Raw genomic sequence first — 20,702 nt, forward strand, 5'->3', positions numbered from 1 at the left:
ACCCAATCACTCACCAATACAGCCACTGATACATGCACTCATACACCCATACAGACACTGCCACTCATCCATAGAGTTACTCACATACCTAGTCAGTCACCCAAAGAGTCAATCACATTGCCATTTACTCCCCAACACAGTTATACACACACCACCGCACGTATTCATATAGATACTAACACATACTTACTCTCTTATACAATCACTGACACAAACTCGCACTCATCCATACAGCGACTCTCAATATCACTCACTCACATACAGTCACTTATATACTCCAACACTCACATATACTGCCTTTCACATAAGCAGTTACTCACCCATAGACCACTGACACAGCCATTCACACTCCGACATAGCTATATGCACACTCATTCACCCATACAGCCCCTCGCAGAAGCACTCATGAACCCAAAGACCCAGTGAATCACCCACTCACACATCCATGCAGGGAGTCACACATACACAGACGCTCAGGGAACCATACAGGTACTCAGACAACCAATCAATAACCCATATAGACACTCATGTACCTACTCACCAACCCAAGCAGCCACTTACATACCAACTGACAGACTGATACAGACATTCACACAGATTAGTCACTCACCCATACATTCACTGAGACACGTATAATCACTCAGTTATACAGTCAGTCACGCACCCACTGAATCATCCATACAGACACTCACACACACTCATTCTTCAATACACCTTGGAGTATATATATATATGGAATATGCTACTTACCAGTATGCATCTGTTCTTGGCATGTAGAGCTGCAGATCTATACACTGTGCATAGATCGCCATCTGGTGTTGGGCCCGGATGTTTGCAGTTTGTTTTTCCTCTTGGAAAGTCTTTGGAAGTCACGAGTTCGGTGACTCCTCCTTTGGTTCGTATTGCGCATGGGCTTCGGCTCCATCCTCAGATTGTTTTTCGCCAGCAGGGAAAGATGGAGCGTAGTAGTAACAGTAAAGAAACCCATGTGTGTTGTATCTAAATAAGATAAACTGGAACGGATACAGGTAGCCGGGGAGGCGGGTGGGCGTGTATAGATCTGCAGCTCTACATGCCAAGAACAGATGCATACTGGTAAGTAGCATATTCCGTTCGAGGCATATGAGCTGCAGATTATACACTGTGCATAGATTATATAGCAGTACCCAACCCTAGCGGCGACCGCCGGCATCCGTTGTTTGGAACAGTGTTTTTAGTACAGCCTGGCCAACACTAGCTTGTTGCTTGGTGTGCACATCTACACAGTAATGTTTTGTGAAAGTGTGTGGTGTTGACCATGTCGCTGCTTTGCAGATGTCATCTAGTGGTATGTTTCCTTGGAAAGCCATAGAAGCTCCTATCTTCCTTGTAGAGTGGGCTTTAGGGGGAACAGATAGCGTTTGTTATGCTTTGTGGTAGCAAATCTGTATGCATTTTACAATCCACCTAGCTATCCCTGATTTAGAAATAGGGTTGCCTTTATGTGGTGGAGGGAAAGAAACAAATAGCTGTTTGGTTTTCCTGAAAGGTTGTGTCCTTTGGATGTAGTAAAGTAAAGCCCTTTTAACATCCAGTGTGTGTAGAGCCCTTTCCGCAATGGTTTGAGGTTGTGAGAAAAAGACTGGTAATTCTACCGACTGGTTTAGATGGAATGGAGAAATGACTTTGGGTAGAAATTTGGGTTGGTGCGGAGTACAACCTTGTTCTGATGCATTTGGAGAAAAGGTTCCTGTATAGTGAGTGCTTGTATTTCACTAACCCTTCTGAGGGAAGTGATGGCCACTAGAAAAGTTGTTTTCCATGTGAGAAATTGGAGCTCACATTTATGTAATGGTTCGAAAGGGGGTCCCATTAACCTTGTGAGAACTATATTCAAGTTCCAGACTGGTGAGGGTGGTACTCTGGGTGGAATTACTCTTTTGAGACCTTCCATAAAGGCCTTGATGGCAGGTACTCTGAAAAGTGATAGGTTCTGTCTGTTCTGTAAATAAGCCGCAATTGCAGCGAGGTGTAACCGAATGGAAGTATATGCTAGGTTACACCTTTGTAGATGGAGTAAGTAACATATAATGTGCTGTATGGACACATTTAAAGAATTGATTGTGTTGTTGTGGCAGTAAACAACAAATCTTTTCCACTTTGCAGCATAGCATGCCCTAGTAGTAGGGCGTCTAGCTTCCCTGATAATATTCATGCAATCAGGGGGAAGGTTAAGGTATCCGAATTCTAGGACCTCAGGAGCCAGATCGCAAGGTTGAGCTGAGCTGGTTCCGGGTGCCTGATTATTATTATTATTTCTGAGTTTGTAGAGCGCCTGGTTACACTTACCAGTGTGTCCCCGCGCTATCAAGGATTGCAACAGCACCTACTCAGCAAAACCAAAAGGCAGATGGTTAGCCCTTGGGGAAGAGAAGCGTCTTCAGCTCCTTCCGAAAAATCAGTTCTGATGATTCTGTCCGTAGTCGGGGGGGAGAGGGTGTTTCATCTACGGGCAGTTAAGGAGCGGAACGATCTCCCTCCCATCCTAGCCTTCTTTATTCTGGGGATCGAGAGGAGTCCAGCATCAAGGGAGCGCAACTGTCGAGCAGGAATATAAGGAAGGAGCAGGTTGCGCAAGAAGCCCGGGCATTTCCCCTGAACTATCCTGTGGGCAATGCATAGGGCCTTGAAATCAACACGTTCCTTAATAGGAAGCCAGTGTAATTTCTCCAAGGCTTTTTTCGAAGGAGCTCTTCTTGGTACCAAGCGAGCGGCGGCATTTTGGATAGTCTGGAGTCTTCGATGGCAGCTTGCATTTGCTCCCAGATAAAGGACATTCCCATAGTCCAACCTCGAGGTGACTAGGGCATGTACCAAGGTTTTCCTAGCAGATTCCGGGAGCAAATCGAGCGTCTTTCTCAATTTACGAAGGATAGCAAAGCAAGTGCCAGAGACACATCGGGAGTGGTAGTCAAAAGTCAGTTTTGAATCAATCCAAAAGCCTAAATTCTTCACCTGATCCCTTGGGATCGGCAGAGGTCCCAAGGCCTGCGGCCACCAGGCCGAGGTCCAAACTGAGGGAGATCTGCCGACGAAAAGTACCTCTGTCTTGTCACCGTTTAGGCGGAGGCAATTGCTGGCCATCCAGACTGAAAGGTCTTGAAGACAGGATGTAAACTTTCTAGCAGCCTGCTCAGCTGGCTGGGTCAGAGCAACAACCAACTGAGTATCATCGGCATATGTTACTACCTCAACCCCATACTGTTCAGCAATGAGCGCCACAGGTGTAACATATAAGTTGAACAGGGTGGGGCTGAGGCTAGAACCTTCAGGGACTCCCTGCCTGAGATCAAAGACATCTGATCTGTTGCCCCCTTGCTCCAAATAGAAGCTGCGGTCAGTCAGGAATGATTCTAGCCATAGCCACGCTTTTCCCGTCACTCCCCCTCTCTTCAGACACTGTAGCAAGGTGTGGTGCGCCACAGTGTCGAAGGCGGCACTGAGATCGAGAAGTATCAGTGCTGCTACTTGCCCTTCATCCACATGTTTCCTCAGCGCCTCTGTGGAAAAAAGTAGGGCTGACTCCGTGGAGTGGTGAGCACGAAAGCCGGACTGGCTAGTGTGTAAGAGGCCATTTGCCTCTATATGTGCTGTGAGTTGTTGGTTGGCCAATTTTTCGGCTAGTTTGGAAAAGAAGGGTAGTAGGGAGATCGGGCGTAGGTTGTTAAGCTGAATGGCACTAGCTTGAGGTTTTTTTTTTAGGGGTAGCACGACTGCTTGTTTCCACCCAGGCGGAACCTTGCCTGAGTCGAAGGATAGGGAGAGTATGTGTCTAACATAGGGGGCTAAGAAACTCATAGAACTAGCCAATATTCTGGCCGGTGCAGGATCCCTGGGGGAGCCTGATTTAATTCCCCTCGCTACTGTCATCAGAAGTTCCTCCTCTGGAACATGGAACTGGCTGATGCAGCCTTCCTTCTCTTCCCCCCATCTGACTTCCTCGTGGGGGGGGAGCCTATTGGAGCCAGTTCTGGCATCCCAAGGAAAGGTGGAATAAATGTCCAACACCTTTTTTTGGAAGAACTCAGCGATTTTGTTACAGGCTTGCGCAGAGGCGCCCGCCTGTTCATCCGTGGAGGCTAGTGTTTAGATCTCTTTATAGATCACGAATAGCTCCTTGGTAGAGCATTTAGCCCTGTCGATGCGATCGGTATAAAACGCTGCCTTGGTTTTCCTGATCAAGGCATGATAGTTCTTGAGGCAGACTTTATACCGCGTTCTTGCTTCTAATAGGTAGGCCCTTCTCCAGGCTCGCTCTACCCGTTTGCAAGCAGCTTTGGCTTCTTTTAGTTCCGCATTGAACCAAGGTGCTGATTTTGTTAATCGCACCGGGCCCTTATTAGACCAGGGAGCTGCTGAATTCAGAGCAAGTGTAATGTGTCCATCCAAAGTTACGCAAGCCTCATTAAGTGTAGTGCCCAACACAGTGGGGGGACCTTCCAGGATAAAATTGTCCCTGAACCTGTCGTGAGAAAATTTAGCCCATTTCCTTTGTCTTCTCCTGTTGCAAGTGATTTGGCTCTGATTATTATGAGCCCTCATATGGAACCAGAATGGGACAAGGAAGTGGTCAGTCCATATCAATGGTATGGGGGATTCTTGCTTAATGTTATCCCAATTACTGAAAATGGGATCCAGCTGATGCCCTAGACGATGTGTGGGAAGGGTAGAGCATAGTTCTAGCTGCATAGTATGCAGCTCTTGCCGCATTTCTTGTGCTGCTGTGTTATTAACATCTTCAAAATGAAGATTGAAGTCACCTAGCAGGAGATATTTATTAAAGCGCATGGCTGAGGAGATGGTATTATGTACAAAACTGTCAGTGAAGGCCTTACTGGCACCAGGAGGTCTGTACACTAATAGACCCTTGATAACCGTGTTGGTGTCAATCAAGATGGTGAAGGCTCCTGTTTCACTGTCTGCAATATTAGCGGACTCTAGGGTGCATTTAACACTCTCCCTGTATATTATTGCGATGCCCCCCCCCTCTCCCGCTGGGTCTGTCCTGCCTACAGATTTTATAACCGTAGGGAAGGGCCTCCGCTAATTCAGGATCCGAGTCCTCATTAAGCCAGGTCTCTGTTAGAAACAACATATCCCATCTGTTATCAGTCAGGAGATCATGAATCTCTAGCCTATGTTTTTTGAGGGACCTGCAGTTGAGCAGGGCGCAGTTAATCTTCCTGCTATTACCCAATGCATTGGGAATACCAGAAAGGCTCCCTGTAGTGTTCTTGCTCAGGGTATATCCACAATGCCTGCAAGGCAGTTCCTGGTCGTAATTATTTAAATCAATGTCATGCTCACACTCCTTAACGATCTTAGTACGGAGATTGGTGAGCTCCTCCTTAGTGTAAGTACGAGGTAACAGGAGACTGCCAGGGGGTATGGCCCCGTGCCCCGGTCGGCCGTGGACGGGCGCAGACGGGCTTGCCTTAGGCGCGCCTTCGGCGCGCATCCGGCGCACCCGCTGCGCTCGTCCGCTGCGCGTATGACACATGTGTGGTTAAGTACCTTCCCTTCCGGCGGACGACTAGACCGCGTCCTGCCGGAAGTGGGTACCGGGTCAATGAGGTGTTTTCTCCCGCCGCTCAAACGTCAATGCAGCCGCGGCGGATCGGGCAGGGACACCGAGAATGCAAGGACACAGCCCCGAAGTGAGGCAAGTAAAAGCGTCACAAGTAAAATATATACAATGCTAAAAAAACAGTACAATGCTACAAAGAGAAAGAGGTCATATATGTTCCCAGGCGCTAAGTAATGAGGAGTGGCGCCGACAATCCGCCGTTCCCCAACACAGGATTACTTAAGTACCTTCCCTTCCGGCGGACGACTAGATCGCGTCCTGCCGGAAGTGGGTACCGGGTCAATGAGGTGTTTTCTCCCGCCGCTCAAACGGCAATGCAGCCGCGGCGGATCGGGCAGGGACACCGAGAATGCAAGGACACAGCCCCGAAGTGAGGCAAGTAAAAGCCTCACAAGTAAAATATATACAATGCTAAAAAAACAGTACAATGCTACAAAGAGAAAGAGGTCATATATGTTCCCAGGCGCTAAGTAATGAGGAGTGGCGCCGACAATCTCCATAGTTCTGGGTTAGGAGGCATGGTGAGAGGTGTAGCTTTTGGTGTGGTACTACTGAGAGTTCCAGCAGTGTGGTGTACCACGGTTGTCTGGCCCATGTTGGAGCTACTAGAATCAGTGTTAGGGAATGCTGTTGTAGCTTTCGCACCACTAATGGAATTAGGGGGAGAGGTGGAAAAGCGTATGCAGATTTGTTTGACCAGTTCATCCATATCGCATTGCCTTTGGACAATGGGTGTGGATATCTGGCGGCGAAGCTTGGGCATTTTTTGTTTTCGTGGGTGGCGAATAGGTCTATGTGTGGATGCCCCCACTTCTGAAAGAACGGGTGAAGAACCTGTGGGTAAAGTTCCCACTCGTGGATCTGCTGCGTTTGTCTGCTGAGCAGATCTGCCACGGTGTTTTGGACTCCTGGGACGTGTTGGGCCAGGAGAAAGATTTTTTGCGGAATTGCCCATCTCCATATGCTCTGTGCTAATTGAGAGAGCTGTGGAGAGTGTGTGCCCCCCTGTTTTTGAATGTAGTACATGGCAGTCATGTTGTCTGTACGAATGAGGACTGCCTTGCCTGAAATCTGCGTCTGGAAGGATTTTAGGGCGAGGAAGATTGCCAGTAACTCCAGATAGTTGATGTGGAGTAACTTCTGTTGCGGCATCCATGTGCCCTGTACTGTGAGATGTAACAGATGAGCTCCCCAGCCAGAGAGCGATGCGTCTGTTGTTAGGATTATTTGTGGGACCGGGTCCAGGAACGGTCGACCTCTGGAAAGGTTTGTGGTGTTCCACCACTGCAGACAGCGATGGGTGCGACCGTCTACCAACACCAGATCTGTCAGTTGCCCCTGGGCCTGGTTCCACTGGCGCGCTAAGCACTCTTGGAGTGGACGCATCTGGAGTCTTGCATGGGGCACTATGAAGATGCAAGAGGCCATCATCCCTATCAGTTGCATAAACACTCTTGCTGGGAGAGAGTGTTGACATATGAATTTTTGACGCAGAGCCTGTATATTTGCAATCCTGGCAGGATTGGGATAGGCTATGGCTTTTGAGGTGTCTATGGTGGCACCGAGGTATTGTTTTGTGTGTGATGGTACCAGGTGGGATTTTTGATGGTTCACCGTGAAACCTAGCTGGTGAAGTAGTTGGACTGTAGCGGCGGTATGTTGCACACATTGTTCGTAGGACGTGGCTTTTATTAGCCAGTCGTCCCGATACGGGAAGACGTGAATGTGCTGTCTTCTGAGGTGTGCAGCCACTACTGCTAGGCACTTGGTGAATACCCTTGGTGCTGTTGTTACCACAAATCTGAGGTACTTTCTGTGAGACTGGTGTACTGGGATGTGAAAGTATGCGTCTTTCAAGTCCAGAGTGGTGAGAAAATCGTTCTGGGAGAGGAGTGGAAGAACCTGTTGAAGGGTTACCATGTGAAAATGGTCTGAATGTATGTAAGTGTTTAGAGGTCTGAGATCTAGGATAGGTCGTAGAGTCTCATCTCTCTTTGGAATCAGAAAGTACAGGGAGTAGACCCCTAAATTTTGTTAAATTATGGGGACCTGCTCTATGGCTTCTTTTTGCAGGAGGGGGATCACCTCCTGTTTTAGTAGCGTAGTATGTTCTTGAGACATAGGGCATTGCCTGGGTGGAATGTTTGGGGGGGTAGATGTTAATTCTAGGCAATACCCTGAATGAATAATTTGGGTCACCCATCTGTCTGAGGTGATTGTCTCCCAGACGTGAAGGAAATGTTGTATTCTGCCCCCGACCGGAGTGGAATAGTCTGGAGGGAGCGGGGGAAAGTCATTGGGTAGGAGGTGTGGCAGAGCGGGCGGTATTTGTTTTGCCTCTGCCCTTATTATTATTGCCTCTGTATCCGCCTCTTTGATAGCCCTTTGTGAAGGTAGATTGAGGAGGGGATTTGTAGGACGTGGATGCACTATCCGAGGAGTAGCCTCTGCCCGTGCCCCGAAAGGAAGAGCGGCGAAAGGAGCGCCTAGGAGTGTGTGACTGTAGGGCTCCTATGGATTTCGCCGTGTCAGTATCTTTGTTCATCTTTTCGAGGGCTTCATCAACTTTTGGGCCAAATAGATGATGTTGGTCGAATGGGTGGTTCAATATAGAGGCTTGGACCTCAGGTTTAAAACCTGAAACTCTGAGCCAGGCATGGCGACGGAGAAGGACACTGGTGTTTATGGCCCTGGAGGCTGTATCTGCTGCATCTAGGGCACAGCGTATAGAGGTATTAGTTATTATTTTTCCCTCTTGGATCAATTCATTAGCCCTGTTCTTGTATTTTTCAGGGAGATGGTGCATGATGGTCTCTAACTCATCATAATGCGCCCTGTCGTATCTGGCCAATAGCGCTTGCGTGTTGGCGATACGCCATATGTTGGCGGCTTGTGACGCAGTGCGCTTCCCTGACGCGTCTAGGAGCTTGGACTCTTTGTCAGGTGGTGGTGCTTCGCCTGACGCCTGAGAATTTGAGCGCTTCCTAGCTGTCGATACCACTAGGGAATCCAATGGTGCAGGGCCTTTACTGTATGAAGGGTCTGTGGGGGCGGCTTTGTATTTTTTCTCTATGCGGGGGTTTAGGACCCTGGCCCTGACTGGGTCTTTAAAAACCTCTGGTGCATGTTTAATCACTCCCTTTAACATAGGTAGAATGGCAGTAGACCTATGTGCATTGTCAAAGGTGTCTAGAAGAAAATCTTCCTCCACTGGGTCAGTATGTAACTCCACCCCGTGGTAGTGTGCCGCCCTTTGTAATAGGTGGTGAAAGCCTAAGGAATCTTCAGGTGGGGATGGCCTAGATGGGTAAAGGTCATCCTGTGGGACATCTGGGATGTCCGGATTGTTATAGTCATCCCATGGGTCTGGAGATCCAGTAGGGGTGGGGTCTTGTGGCACGTCTGCTGGATCATAATAAGGGTCTCCTAAATCGTCTGGAACAGGAGACAAGGTTGGGGAACGATGAGGCAGGGGTGGAGAGGGTAGAGGTGGGGAGGGTGGAGGAGGTGGAGGAGGTGGGGAAGGCACTCTGAAAGGGGAGGTAGCAGTGTCTTTCCTCTTTGGAGGTGGAGCTGGTTTGTCCAAGTGTCTCTTTTTTGAAGACAATGTCAAATGTCCAGTTTTTGGATCCTTGGCGAGTGTCTTTTGCAGAGGATCCGGTGTGAAAAGTTCTTGCGACACTGGTTGTTCGGTCGGCGCCGAAGTTTTCGGGGCCGACGGCTTTTTAGGCTTGTCTAAGCCGTGCTTCTTTGGGACCTCCGATTTTTTGGTCAGTGCCGAAGAAGGCTTCGGCACGCGAGTGTCGGTGCCGAGGGCCTTGTGATGTTTGGTCGGCACCGGAAGGGCAGGTTTCGACACCGAAGGCTTTGGTACTGGGTTCAGTGTGGAGATGGAGGCCGATTTTTTCTTCGGTGCCGAAGGGTGTTTTTCGGTACCGGTGGTAGGCTGGCTCGAGCCCGAGCTGCCGGAAGGCTTAATAGGCTTCTTTACCGGGCCCGAAGGTGGGGTGTGAGAAGCAGTATCCTTGGTCTTGCCTAGGCCCGAAGGCAGAGGTGTGACCGAAGCCTTTTTGGGTATCGGCGTGGGTGTGGGAGGGGGTATTGTACTCATGACCCTCTGCGCCGGGGTGATGTCCTCCACATCTGAGTCGTCGGCCTCGGAAGCACTGACGAGGTCATCGTCCTCTTCTTCGATGTTCTGCTGTCCCGGAGCTTCGACATCGTCCCCGAAGATGTCGACTGGAGCGGAGGTCGAGGAGTGCGCCATGTTGCGTCTAGCTCGTCGATCTCGAATGGTCTTTTTAGAGCGAAAAGACTTGCAGGCGGGACAGTCTCGGGCCTCGTGTTCAGGGGAGAGGCAGAGGTTGCACACCTCATGAAGATTGGTGTGGGGAAACTTGGACCCACATCGAGGGCACTTCTTGAAGGGAGTTCTTCCCATCAGCCGAGACCGGAGCCGGAATAGGCCCGAAGGCCGCCGTCGACGACCCAAATCGAAGAAGTGCCGAAGAGAAGGTGATTAAGATGATTTATTATCTGAAGGAGCTCGATGAGCAAGGATTTTTGCGTCGATCGTTGAACTGGAAAAGTTCGGAACCGGAGCGCGAAGTATTACATCCGAGCCCGATGGCGGAAAAAAACAATCTGAGGATGGAGCCGAAGCCCATGCGCAATACGAACCAAAGGAGGAGTCACCGAACTCGTGACTTCCAAAGACTTTCCAAGAGGAAAAACAAACTGCAAACATCCGGGCCCAACACCAGATGGCGATCTATGCACAGTGTATAATCTGCAGCTCATATGCCTCGAACATATATATATATATATGGAGACCGAAACGCGTAGAGTTAACTGAACTGGCATGCTGAATATTATTTGGAATAAAAATCAAATTGCATCACTGCATAACTGCTTTCTGACTTGTGAGTGCGAGGGGCAACCCGGTGTGGGAAGAAGGATGATATATATATATATATATATATATAAACTTTTTAGAAACACTCAGTCGCTGGTTTATGTCATCAGTTCTGTCATTTGAGATGTTATCAGAGATGTCACTGACCATGTCATGAGTGATGTAATATGTGATGTCATCTGCAGTGCATTGCAGGGTCGCGAGTTATAGTTAGCTCCTCAGCTTACTATAACGGGTGAATTTCTCTGGTTTTGTACGAGTGAAAATATAAGCCTAACTATAACGTTCCTGTAACCTGAGTTTTTATATATATATATATATATATATATATATATATATATATATATATATATATATATATATATATATATATATATATATATATATATATATATATATATATATATATATATATATATATATATACTCATTAAGCTCTCCTGCCACATGCTCCGAACACAGGACTGGTGCTTTTCTCCATAGCGAGGACAGGAACTCGCTTACTCATCAGCTACCTCCATGAAAAATCTAGAGCTCTCACGGGGTTTCATTTGTAAGAATTTATTCTACAACAGCTATTGCCTCCACTAAATGTTTCGGCATGATCGCCTTTTTCAAGTGCTGGAAATGCAAGAATAAACCACAGAGTCTGGTTGGTTTATAAGCGATGTAATCACCCGTGCCATTAGAGTGTTCCTGGCCAATGGGAGGTTTGCAAATGTCAGAGTAAGAAATTGATAAGGCTCCCATGCCATCCGCGCACAATGATTACCCCAATGATTGAAAATGTTGAGCCCATGTGTTCATAATCTTAAAATCCATTCCCTGAAGGGAATTACACGGGTGTCATGGTGCATCACACTTATCTCTGCCAAATTTTACAACAATACCTTCACGTGTAGCATTTCACTCAGGCTCCCACAAAGCCCCTATCCAGGGGTAACCAGTCCTCCGTGAGCTTAACCCCTCGCCCCAGCTGCTGCGAGACATGCAGCTGTCCGTTAAATAACCACGACACCATGAGTTTGTATATCTAGCGCCCTCCATGGGCAGCTGAGAAATCCTTCGGCGGCGGTTCAGAGCTTTCTAGTTATCATAATTACGCTCGCCTGCCACATGCTCTGAACACAGGAGGGGTGCTTTTCTCCATAGCGAGGACAGGAACTCACTTACTCATCAGCTACCTCCATGAAAAATCTAGAGCACTCATGGGGTTTCATTTGTTAGAATTTATTCCATGACAGCTATTCCCTCCACAACCGCTGTCATGGAATAAATTCTTATAAATGAAACCCCGTGCGTGCTCCAGATTTTTCATGGAGGTAGCTGATATATATATATATATATATACACACACACACACACACACACACCTTAACTATGCTTACCTTGCGTGGTAAAGGTATATGGATGGTAAAGGCATTTGTGATAAAGGCATATGCATGGTAAATACTGAGTGGTATAGGCTGTTTCCCAAACTGTGGCCTTTACCCACACCTGGGTACTTTATCCATTTCCTTGTACATCTTGTTCTTCATGCAAGTTGAGGGGAAGCCTCGGTGCTCAGCTCAAAAGCAAGTCTATTTGAAGAGTTTGGCACCGACATTCCTGGAAGCTCAAAATGTTGTCTGTTTGAGTATATCGGTTGACATATGCAGTGAGGGTAAACGGACATACAGGACCCAGTGGTTTATCAGTGATAACCAGGAATTAGGCCATTGTGAACTAAAGAGCTATGTTTGCTTATTACAGATTCATGACAAATACACCTCTAACTTCACAATTCAGAAGCATTAAATAAAATTAAATATACAAAAAAATTAATGAAGAAAAAAAAGAAAATATTGGCCTTGGATATGCCAGTGTTGGGTCAGAATTTGCAAGCACTACTGTGAATCTATTCGTCAAGGCCAACCACAGAGGGAATATGAGGCTAGAAAAGGTAATGAAAAGAAAGATACAGTGAGGACGTATGACGCCTCCCACCACCTACTAGCAGGAGCTTAGTCTAAACAGCAGGTCACTTACCTCTATGACAAGTGAGATTTACATACTCATTCATACAAGTCCAAGTTGATGAAGATCTCCCACATGCAATGGATGTGGTTGAAAAGATCTATGAACACGTCTAACAAATTGAGGTATACAGAAGCATGTGCCTAAAAACACCTTTGTTGGATCTGTATAGTATCCACTTGTTGCATTGTCTGCCCCCTCTAAAACTAGATCTCAGGCAAAATCTGAAGAAACTTGACAGTGAGGAAGAAAAACGCATGTAGCAACTAAAATAAGCCACGCACTCAGGGAAACAAAGTCTGTAAACCTAACTTTGCTGTGGCAATCAAAGAACACTGCCAACCATTTCCAACAAATTGAGTCAACAAAAGAAGCACATATGATGCAAAGGACACAGGATACATAAGGAACAGAGCTAAAAATATGGCAACCCATATGCATTCCTAATCACCACTTCATATAGCGTGAACTCATTTCCTTGCACAAGATACACAGAAATACTGTCACCAATTGGCAGGGGTAGACTGATTTTTCATATACTGTAGGTAAATTAATGGAAAGCACAGCAACTTTTAAGTAGTTTACCAGTAGCAGAGGTAGATGAGTTGACAACTACTACTTAAATGACAACATGCAAACACTTTTCAGCCTTACCAGTTGTTAAGTGAGCTATAAAGAATTAGATACCTGAAAAGGACTTCAGAGAAAGCACATATGAACATACCTGATCAATAATAGAGAGATGTCTTGCTTCTTCTAATTTACTGTTCAAAATTGGGTTTGGATGCATCACATCAGGAGATAAATATGGTCTGTACCCTGAAAGCATGTATGAGAGACATATTCCAGATGGCCCATTACCTTAAGACAAGAAATGAAACAAGCTTAAATATCTACAAATAAATTGCTTTTCATTTATAACAGTAATTATGAATAAACTGACACAAGCCCAATGTATGTTATTTTAGTTTATTTTCCAAATTCTCAACACTACTTATTGGTACTTGAACAAAAGTTTCAATTCCATTTATAGGAAGTAAGACTTCTCATGTGAATTTACCAGTTTTCAAGATGAACCATGTATTATTTGGGCCCACCATGCAATGGAAGCTGAGATAGGTGAACAATTGGTCTACTTTGCACTTCAATACAGTTTATGGAGACTGGGGGTCTCTAATTGGCAGAGGTAGGTACCTTTGTCCAAGTAGGGGCCCTTGCGTCTTGTCAGGGTAAGGGGGTACACTCCTAAAATAACCCCTGCTCACCCCCTTGGTAGCTTGGCATGAGCAGACAGGCTTATCTCAGATGCAGTGTGTAAAGCATTTGTGAACACATACAGTAACCAAGTGACAACACTACAGATGGACACCACACAAGTTTTATATCAAAAATAAGTATTCTTTATATAGACTTATCAGAAGACCACAAACGACAAAAATCCACAATACTGTACTTAAAATGGTAGAATTAGCTTAGTTCTCTTTAGATGTTAAATTGCGACACTTTGAGTTCAATGTACCTTAAGATGCGTAACGCAATACAACAAAAGTGTTGCAGGGAAGGTGATGCGTCGGTTCCTTGCACACAAGAACGGTGATGCGTCGGGTCCCTACTGCTGCGTCGGTTCTTCTCTGCAAGGGGAGGTGATGCGTTGGTTTCTTATTGCGCTTCCGTGGCGATGCGGCACGCAACGCCATGATGCGATGAAGATCCGGTGCAATGAAACAAAGATGGCGTCTTTTCTTGATGCGACACGATGCAGACCGCGACAGGCCCTGCGACACGCTTCCAGGTGATGCGGCGGCATCTACTGCAACGTCGATCCTCTTCTCCGGAGATGCGAGGCGCTTCGGCAAAGATGCGAGCTGCGACAGGCTCTGACATGCTTCCTGGTGATGCGGCGGCGTCTGATGCGACGTCGATCCTCTTCTCCGGCGATGCGAGTTGCTTCGACAACGATGCGAGCCGCAACAGGCCCTGCGACACTCTCCGGTGATGCGGCGGCATCTGATGCGACGTCGATCCTCTTCTCCGGCGATGCGAGGCGCTTTCTCGTTGTGAAGCGGCAGTGCGGCGACACGCTTCTTGCTTGTGAGTCGCGCTTCCTGCTCCTTGCGACACACAGTCCCGATGTTAAAACTGGCTCAAAACGTTCGCACTTTCAATTTGGTGCAGAATGTTTCAGACTCCCTCCTTTTGGCTAATGTTCAAATCCTTCCACCACAATTTCCAAGTAGCGGATCAGGCTCTGCCACACCCCTTCTCGAGATCATTGTAGGATCTGTTTTTTTCTCTTTTTATCAAAACCATTGTCACGTTCTATTGGAGTGAACTGACAGCAATTCACAGAGTCCATCTATGGTTCTCCCCACAATTCTGGGGTCAAGCAGAATTGGTTTGCGCTGAAAATACAATAGCAAAATGTTACATAAGCAGGCAGTCAGGAATGAAATCTCCATCTCTACTGCCTTTAGCAGTTCAGATCTGCATTTGGGTAGAAAAACATCGCTTAGCCCTATCAGCTTCCTTTAATGTAAGAGTAGATCACTTGAGCTGAGTTTTCCTCCATTCCATCTCTAACCTAGCTCTTCTAGACTTTCTGGAAGTTTACAAGAGTTTCGAGTCTATGAAGGTGGACTCTACGACAGCTTCAGCAATGCTATTTTTCCATGTTGCCTTGCTTGGGATCCAGAGTTGGGACTTCGAGGACAGTCCAATGGAACGCTCTTAGACCTTCCCTTCTTTTGTGTGCCTTCCATCCATTTCCACTATTTGACAGATTATTGACTCATCTTGAGTGGCAGCCGCGGCTCCTCTGCAATGGCGGTGGATCGTCATCCCACTTGCTCAGAGCCAGCAACTGAAAAATAAAACAATATTTTACTATTGTTTTATTTTTCAGCTGCTGGCTGAGCCAGCATGTGCAGGGTGGGGCCAGGCTGGGCAATGGGTATGGGGAGGAGGAGTGGTAGATGTGCACTTTTAAGTGTGCATGTCAGTTTGACTGGACGTCTTAGGCCTGCCAAACTGACCTGCACACTTGGGTTTATGCAACCCAGCTGTATTGCACAACCGGGTTGGAGATACAGCACAGACTCCCTGTGCCTGAGCAAGCGTTAATCCAGCCAATTCAGGCCAATCCCCATGCTGTTCTCATGCTTGAGAGCAGCGCGGGATTAGATGGGGAATCATGATGCCTTCCCAGAGACTGCTGGGACCAGGAACTGGCAGCAGAGGAGCACGATGCGGCCTGCAGCACCAGGTAAGTGTTTTTTTCATTGTTAAACTCCCCCTGCCATGCGCTCACCCTGTGCGCTTTCCGTCCGCCCCCTTCCCCGTTCCCCTCCACCCGCCCGCCAATATTTATCTGTGTTGGCCACCACTGTCCAGAGGGAAAAGGCAGACCTAATATTCACATTCTGGCCCCAGAATACATGGATGCCCCAGCTAAGAGAAATGTGTCAGTCTTTGGAATGGATACTGCCTCAAAACACCTTTCCACTATACAGTCCTCTTCTGTCTCAGGTTTCCTGTCAAGATCTTCATCTGTCGTCCTGGAAGCTGAGAGGTGTGAGATCCAATACTTAGGTGTCTCTTTTTCTCTTATGAACATCACACCCTTTTCTTTGCTTCATGGTATACAGTATCCCTGCTTTTGTGAGCCTGGATAGATCTTACAACTCCTCCGAGAAAATTTTGATCAGGGCCCAGCAATATCCATCCATAGAGTTTGGTAGGCAGCCATAAGGGTAGAAAGGGGACCTTTAGAAGACCTCTTCGACATGGAACAATTAGGTAAGTCTCCTGAGAGGGTTTTCATTACGCCGCTTTACTTTTTCCTTTTAGGATTTACTTTTAGTTCGTAATCCCTCCTTTTGAGTCACTAGAAGAGTTTTTTTTGTCCTTCAACGTTTCCTTTTTAGAGGCCATTACCATCACAAGCAGGTTGGGGGAGTTAGGATTTCTTTCTGTTAGAGCTCCTTATTTGTGCACTTTCAATGACATACTAAATCTATGTTTAGGACTGGACTGTCTTTTTCTTTCCACCATAACCAGGAAATTATTATTTCTTCATTTTTTTGTTCTCTCTTTTGTTTAGAAGGAAGCATGGCATCTCCTAGCTGTTAACACAGCAATCAAGGTCCAGCTTGCTCATTCTGTTGAGTACTCTGTATGTGAGGAGACTTTGTCAATTTAGCTACTTTCAAACTAGGGTGTAAACCTTCTACCTCTTTCCCAAGGTGATAGATTAAAGTAGTAATGTTCCATGTGTTAGGTTCCAGATTTGTAGACCAGCCAAAGGCCCCTGCCATCCCCTTACCTATGATGGTAAGCAGAGTGGAACATGATACCAGGCTTAGGGATCAAGAGAAACAAGCATTTGCAAAGCAATCGGTCTCGCCTTTGGGATCTTATATGCATTTGGCTATGCAGCACATTAAAACACACAGGGTGATGGACGGAATGTTGCACATTGGCAAAACATTCACCCCCAGTCACAGATCTGGGTTTAAACCATCGTTATTTTGCTCACCACGCCACCCCAGTTCAGACATGGCCATATGCAAATCAGTCTTGACCCTGTGCCTCATGGGAACAGTCCAGCCCGAACTGCCAAGCCATGTCTTCCCTGGACCGGAATCAAGCATCCTAGGACCGGTTTCGGGGTTTCACCACTCTTCAGCCAGGATAGCTTGACTCCAGTGGCGTAGTGAGCACGGGACCCACGTCTGGGCATACCCTTCCCACATAGGGCGAACAGCAAAACACACAGGATGATGGACGGAATGTTGCACATTGGCAAAACATTCACCCCCAGTCACAGATCTGGGTTTAATCCATCGTTATTTTGCTCACCACGCCACCCCAGTTCAGACATGGCCATATGCAAATCAGTCTTGACCCTGTGCCTCATGGGAACAGTCCAGCCCGAACTACCAAGCCATGTCTTCCCTGGACCGGAATCAAGCATCCTAGGACCGGTTTCGGGGTTTCACCCCTCTTCAGCCAGGGTAGCTTGACTCCAGTGGCGTAGTGAGCACGGGACCCACGTCTGGGCATACCTGTACTGGGGTGAATGTATGCAGCACATTAGCCTGGGTGCTGAAACATCTACTGTTCTTTAACATGGAGGTAAAGTAAGCACCAAACTGCGTGACATGCCAGGTATGGGAACACATGGAGAGAAATATTGCCTTCCAGCAGGAAATGGTATAGTCCAAAGATCTGTTTTAATATACAATCAGGGCCTTCTGTGGTCACATCAATGAAAATACAGGATTTGAAAAAAATACTATTGTCTACGGGTGCTCGTAGAAGACATTTTCTATGGACTGGAGTCTAGAGAATCCAAAAGTGATTCAGGTATTTTACTGAGCTCTGCTGGTCGTTTTCTGTCAAGAAAGTTAAATAGAGGCCGTTGCCAGAAAAGTTTTAAAAAAGAAAGTCCCTCAGCAGAGAGCAATTCTGGTATTTTACTGACCTCTACTAGTCATTTTCTATCAAGACCGTTAAATAGAGGCAGTTGAACAAGCAGAAAGCAATTTTGGTATTGCAGAAAGCAATTCTGGTATTTTACTGACCTCTACTGGTCGTTTTCTATCAAGACAGTTAAATAGAGGCAGATGAACGGGAAAAAAAGTCCCTAAGTGGAGGCAGACAAGTACTAGGGCTGATCTCCAGAGCCCACAAAGTACATACACATATAAGTATATACTAAAGTATATACAAGAGGTCTCGAATGCTCGACCTAAAAACTTGCTTTATTTGAAAAGCCGTCACAGACATGGTGGTCTGTCCACGCCAGCAGGCCACCATTCCTGTGCGTGCTGGCCATTGCCAATGGGTCGCAAAATGAGACAGGTCCCTTGAGACCCATTTAGTAATCACAAATAGTGTCTCAGATCCTGTTGTACATCAGGTTTTGTGACTCGCACATTGCGACTCGATAAAAATCGCAATTTGCAGAACCCATTTAAAAAGTTTTGAAAGCCAAACTAGTCCTCTCTCTCAACTATGGTCACATAGTTTTCCATGGTGTACTAAACAAGTACCTTACGAATTTCCAAATCTCCGCTTACAAGAAAATGCTACCACTTCCCCGGCATGCCAGGAGAGCCAGGGTGAAGCTAAGCTGGGACTTCCTTGTCCGGACATCATATGCTAAGGGGACCTAAAAAAATATTACATCAGCACCTTGCTTGCCACATCATCCTCAATAAAGCACTAATCAAAACTATCTTTGAAGAGGCAGGCTCCCCATTGCAGGCACAGCTGGCAGTGGCCACAAGCCTTCTTGAAATTGAAGTCTGCAATCTGCAAAACTGGGACATCCCCGTGACAGCCTGGGAAAAAACAGTGAACTCACAGGTCAAGAAAATGTCATTTGAAAGGGACATGTAAAGTCTATGTCATAAATCAAACCTCTCCACATTGGATGCCTCCTGTATCTTGGGCAAAGCTCAGCCATATTTCGAGCAAGCACTGACAGCCCAGGCACGAAAGAAACTCACCTACATGAGACTGCTAGCACTGCCTTTCAGGGACTTCAATCTGTCCTGGGCCCGGTGGGACAACTCAGTTGCCTGTCGCCTATGCAGCAACAAATACGAATCGTGGCTTCACCTATTGTGCTGCTGTCCAAAGATGGCAAGCGAACGATGTTACCTGCTAACTCCACTTTGCAGGCCCTATGGCCTCAGATACTGCAGAGAAGTCTCAGATCTGTGTTTTTCTGCCAACACAGCACAAACCCTGGCCAGACTGGGGAAACTTACTGACGCAATCCGGGCCGCCCTGCCACAAACAATCAAAATCATTAACAGCATCGAGCAGGCCACAAAGCCTGAACGACAATGGTGGAAGGGACAGCAAAGTACCATATCAACCAGGTGTCAGTATTAAAACTAAAGTCAACCCTTATTGTTTTTAAATTGTTTTTTTCCTTTTAGGAGTTTTACAATGATACATTGCCAAATGTGTTTTAAAATTGTTTACATGTAAAGATTTTAAGTAATCGATCATGAATAAATAAATATAGACTCACAAATTGTGAGTCAATAAAAATCGCAATTTGCGAGTCGCAAAACCTGATGATGGTACATCTGGCTCTTACCCCTACTACAAGTAGGTGTTAACCCATTGACAAATAGGAAAGGGTCCCCAACGAACTCCTTCCCCTTTGTGAATGTTTGTTAAAACATTTTTAAGAGCAGGCAGTGGTCCCACGGACTACTGCCTACTCTTAAAAAAATGAAAACTTTTCATTTATCTTTTTGAAACGCATCCCATTTTCCTTTACGGAAAACAAGCTCCATTTTTAAAAGATTGCTTTATTTAAAAGCAATCACAGCAGGCCACCATCTCTGTGATTTTTGCAATTTCCAATTGGTCACAAGCCAAGACCTACCTTGTTTATACTTATAAGGTAGGACTATTTGCGACCCACTGGGAATTGCAAAATGTGTAAACCACACATTTGACCATGGGTGTTTGCGATTACTAAATAATCGCAAGTTGCAAAAATGCTCTATATGGTAATCGCAAATGATTACCTACATATATCTGGCCCTATGTCCGCAGAACTTATTTCAATTACTCAGTTACTCACAAGGATTAAAACACAACTTGGCTATATCTGCAAAGTTAGGTGAATAAGTTGGAAACATTTTCGTTTTTTTTCTTTCTTATGATCATTTGGTTGGGTCAGAACACGTTATGGGTCCCACTAGGGAGCCGACATGCACATAGTTAAAATTCAGCAAAATCATGTGATCACCCACATGTAACATTTTTTCACCTGATACTGAGAAGGACAGAGGTCACCTGCTGTGAGATGTGGTTGGTGACAGAGACTTCACTCTGCTTCCATTTGCCAACCTCTCAGGCTAACATATACATCTGTAGTTGGCTTTTACCCTTGAGTGATCTTACGTTTGTCTTTATTCACCTTGTATTGCAACCTACTTGTATTTTGACCTTACATATGACTTCTATATTCACTTACGTATTGACTTGTTTCTTTTCTTCTCTTAAATATTCATGTTTGTTTGTGGGTTCTTTCATAATGTGGTCTTATGCCCTTGGACCAGGTTCACACAATAGAAATACATGAAATGAAATAAATAAATAGTCGGCGCTGTTGTT

General features: G+C 46.2%; 1 protein-coding gene across 4 annotated transcripts in view; it reads right to left on the minus strand.

The window, feature by feature from the left end:
* Positions 1 to 20,702, minus strand: part of OSGIN2 (oxidative stress induced growth inhibitor family member 2) — a 223,493-nt gene that overhangs the window by 117,260 nt on the left and 85,531 nt on the right. For all 4 annotated transcript variants that reach the window (XM_085605313.1, XM_085605311.1, XM_085605312.1 and 1 more), the window contains one exon: positions 13,282 to 13,418. In XM_085605313.1, the coding sequence (XP_085461439.1) occupies positions 13,282 to 13,418 (137 nt within the window). The remainder of the gene's footprint in view (positions 1 to 13,281; positions 13,419 to 20,702) is intronic.

This window comes from Triturus cristatus, chromosome 5_1, assembly GCF_964204655.1.
Source record: "Triturus cristatus chromosome 5_1, aTriCri1.1, whole genome shotgun sequence".
Classification (NCBI taxonomy): Eukaryota; Metazoa; Chordata; class Amphibia; order Caudata; family Salamandridae; genus Triturus; species Triturus cristatus.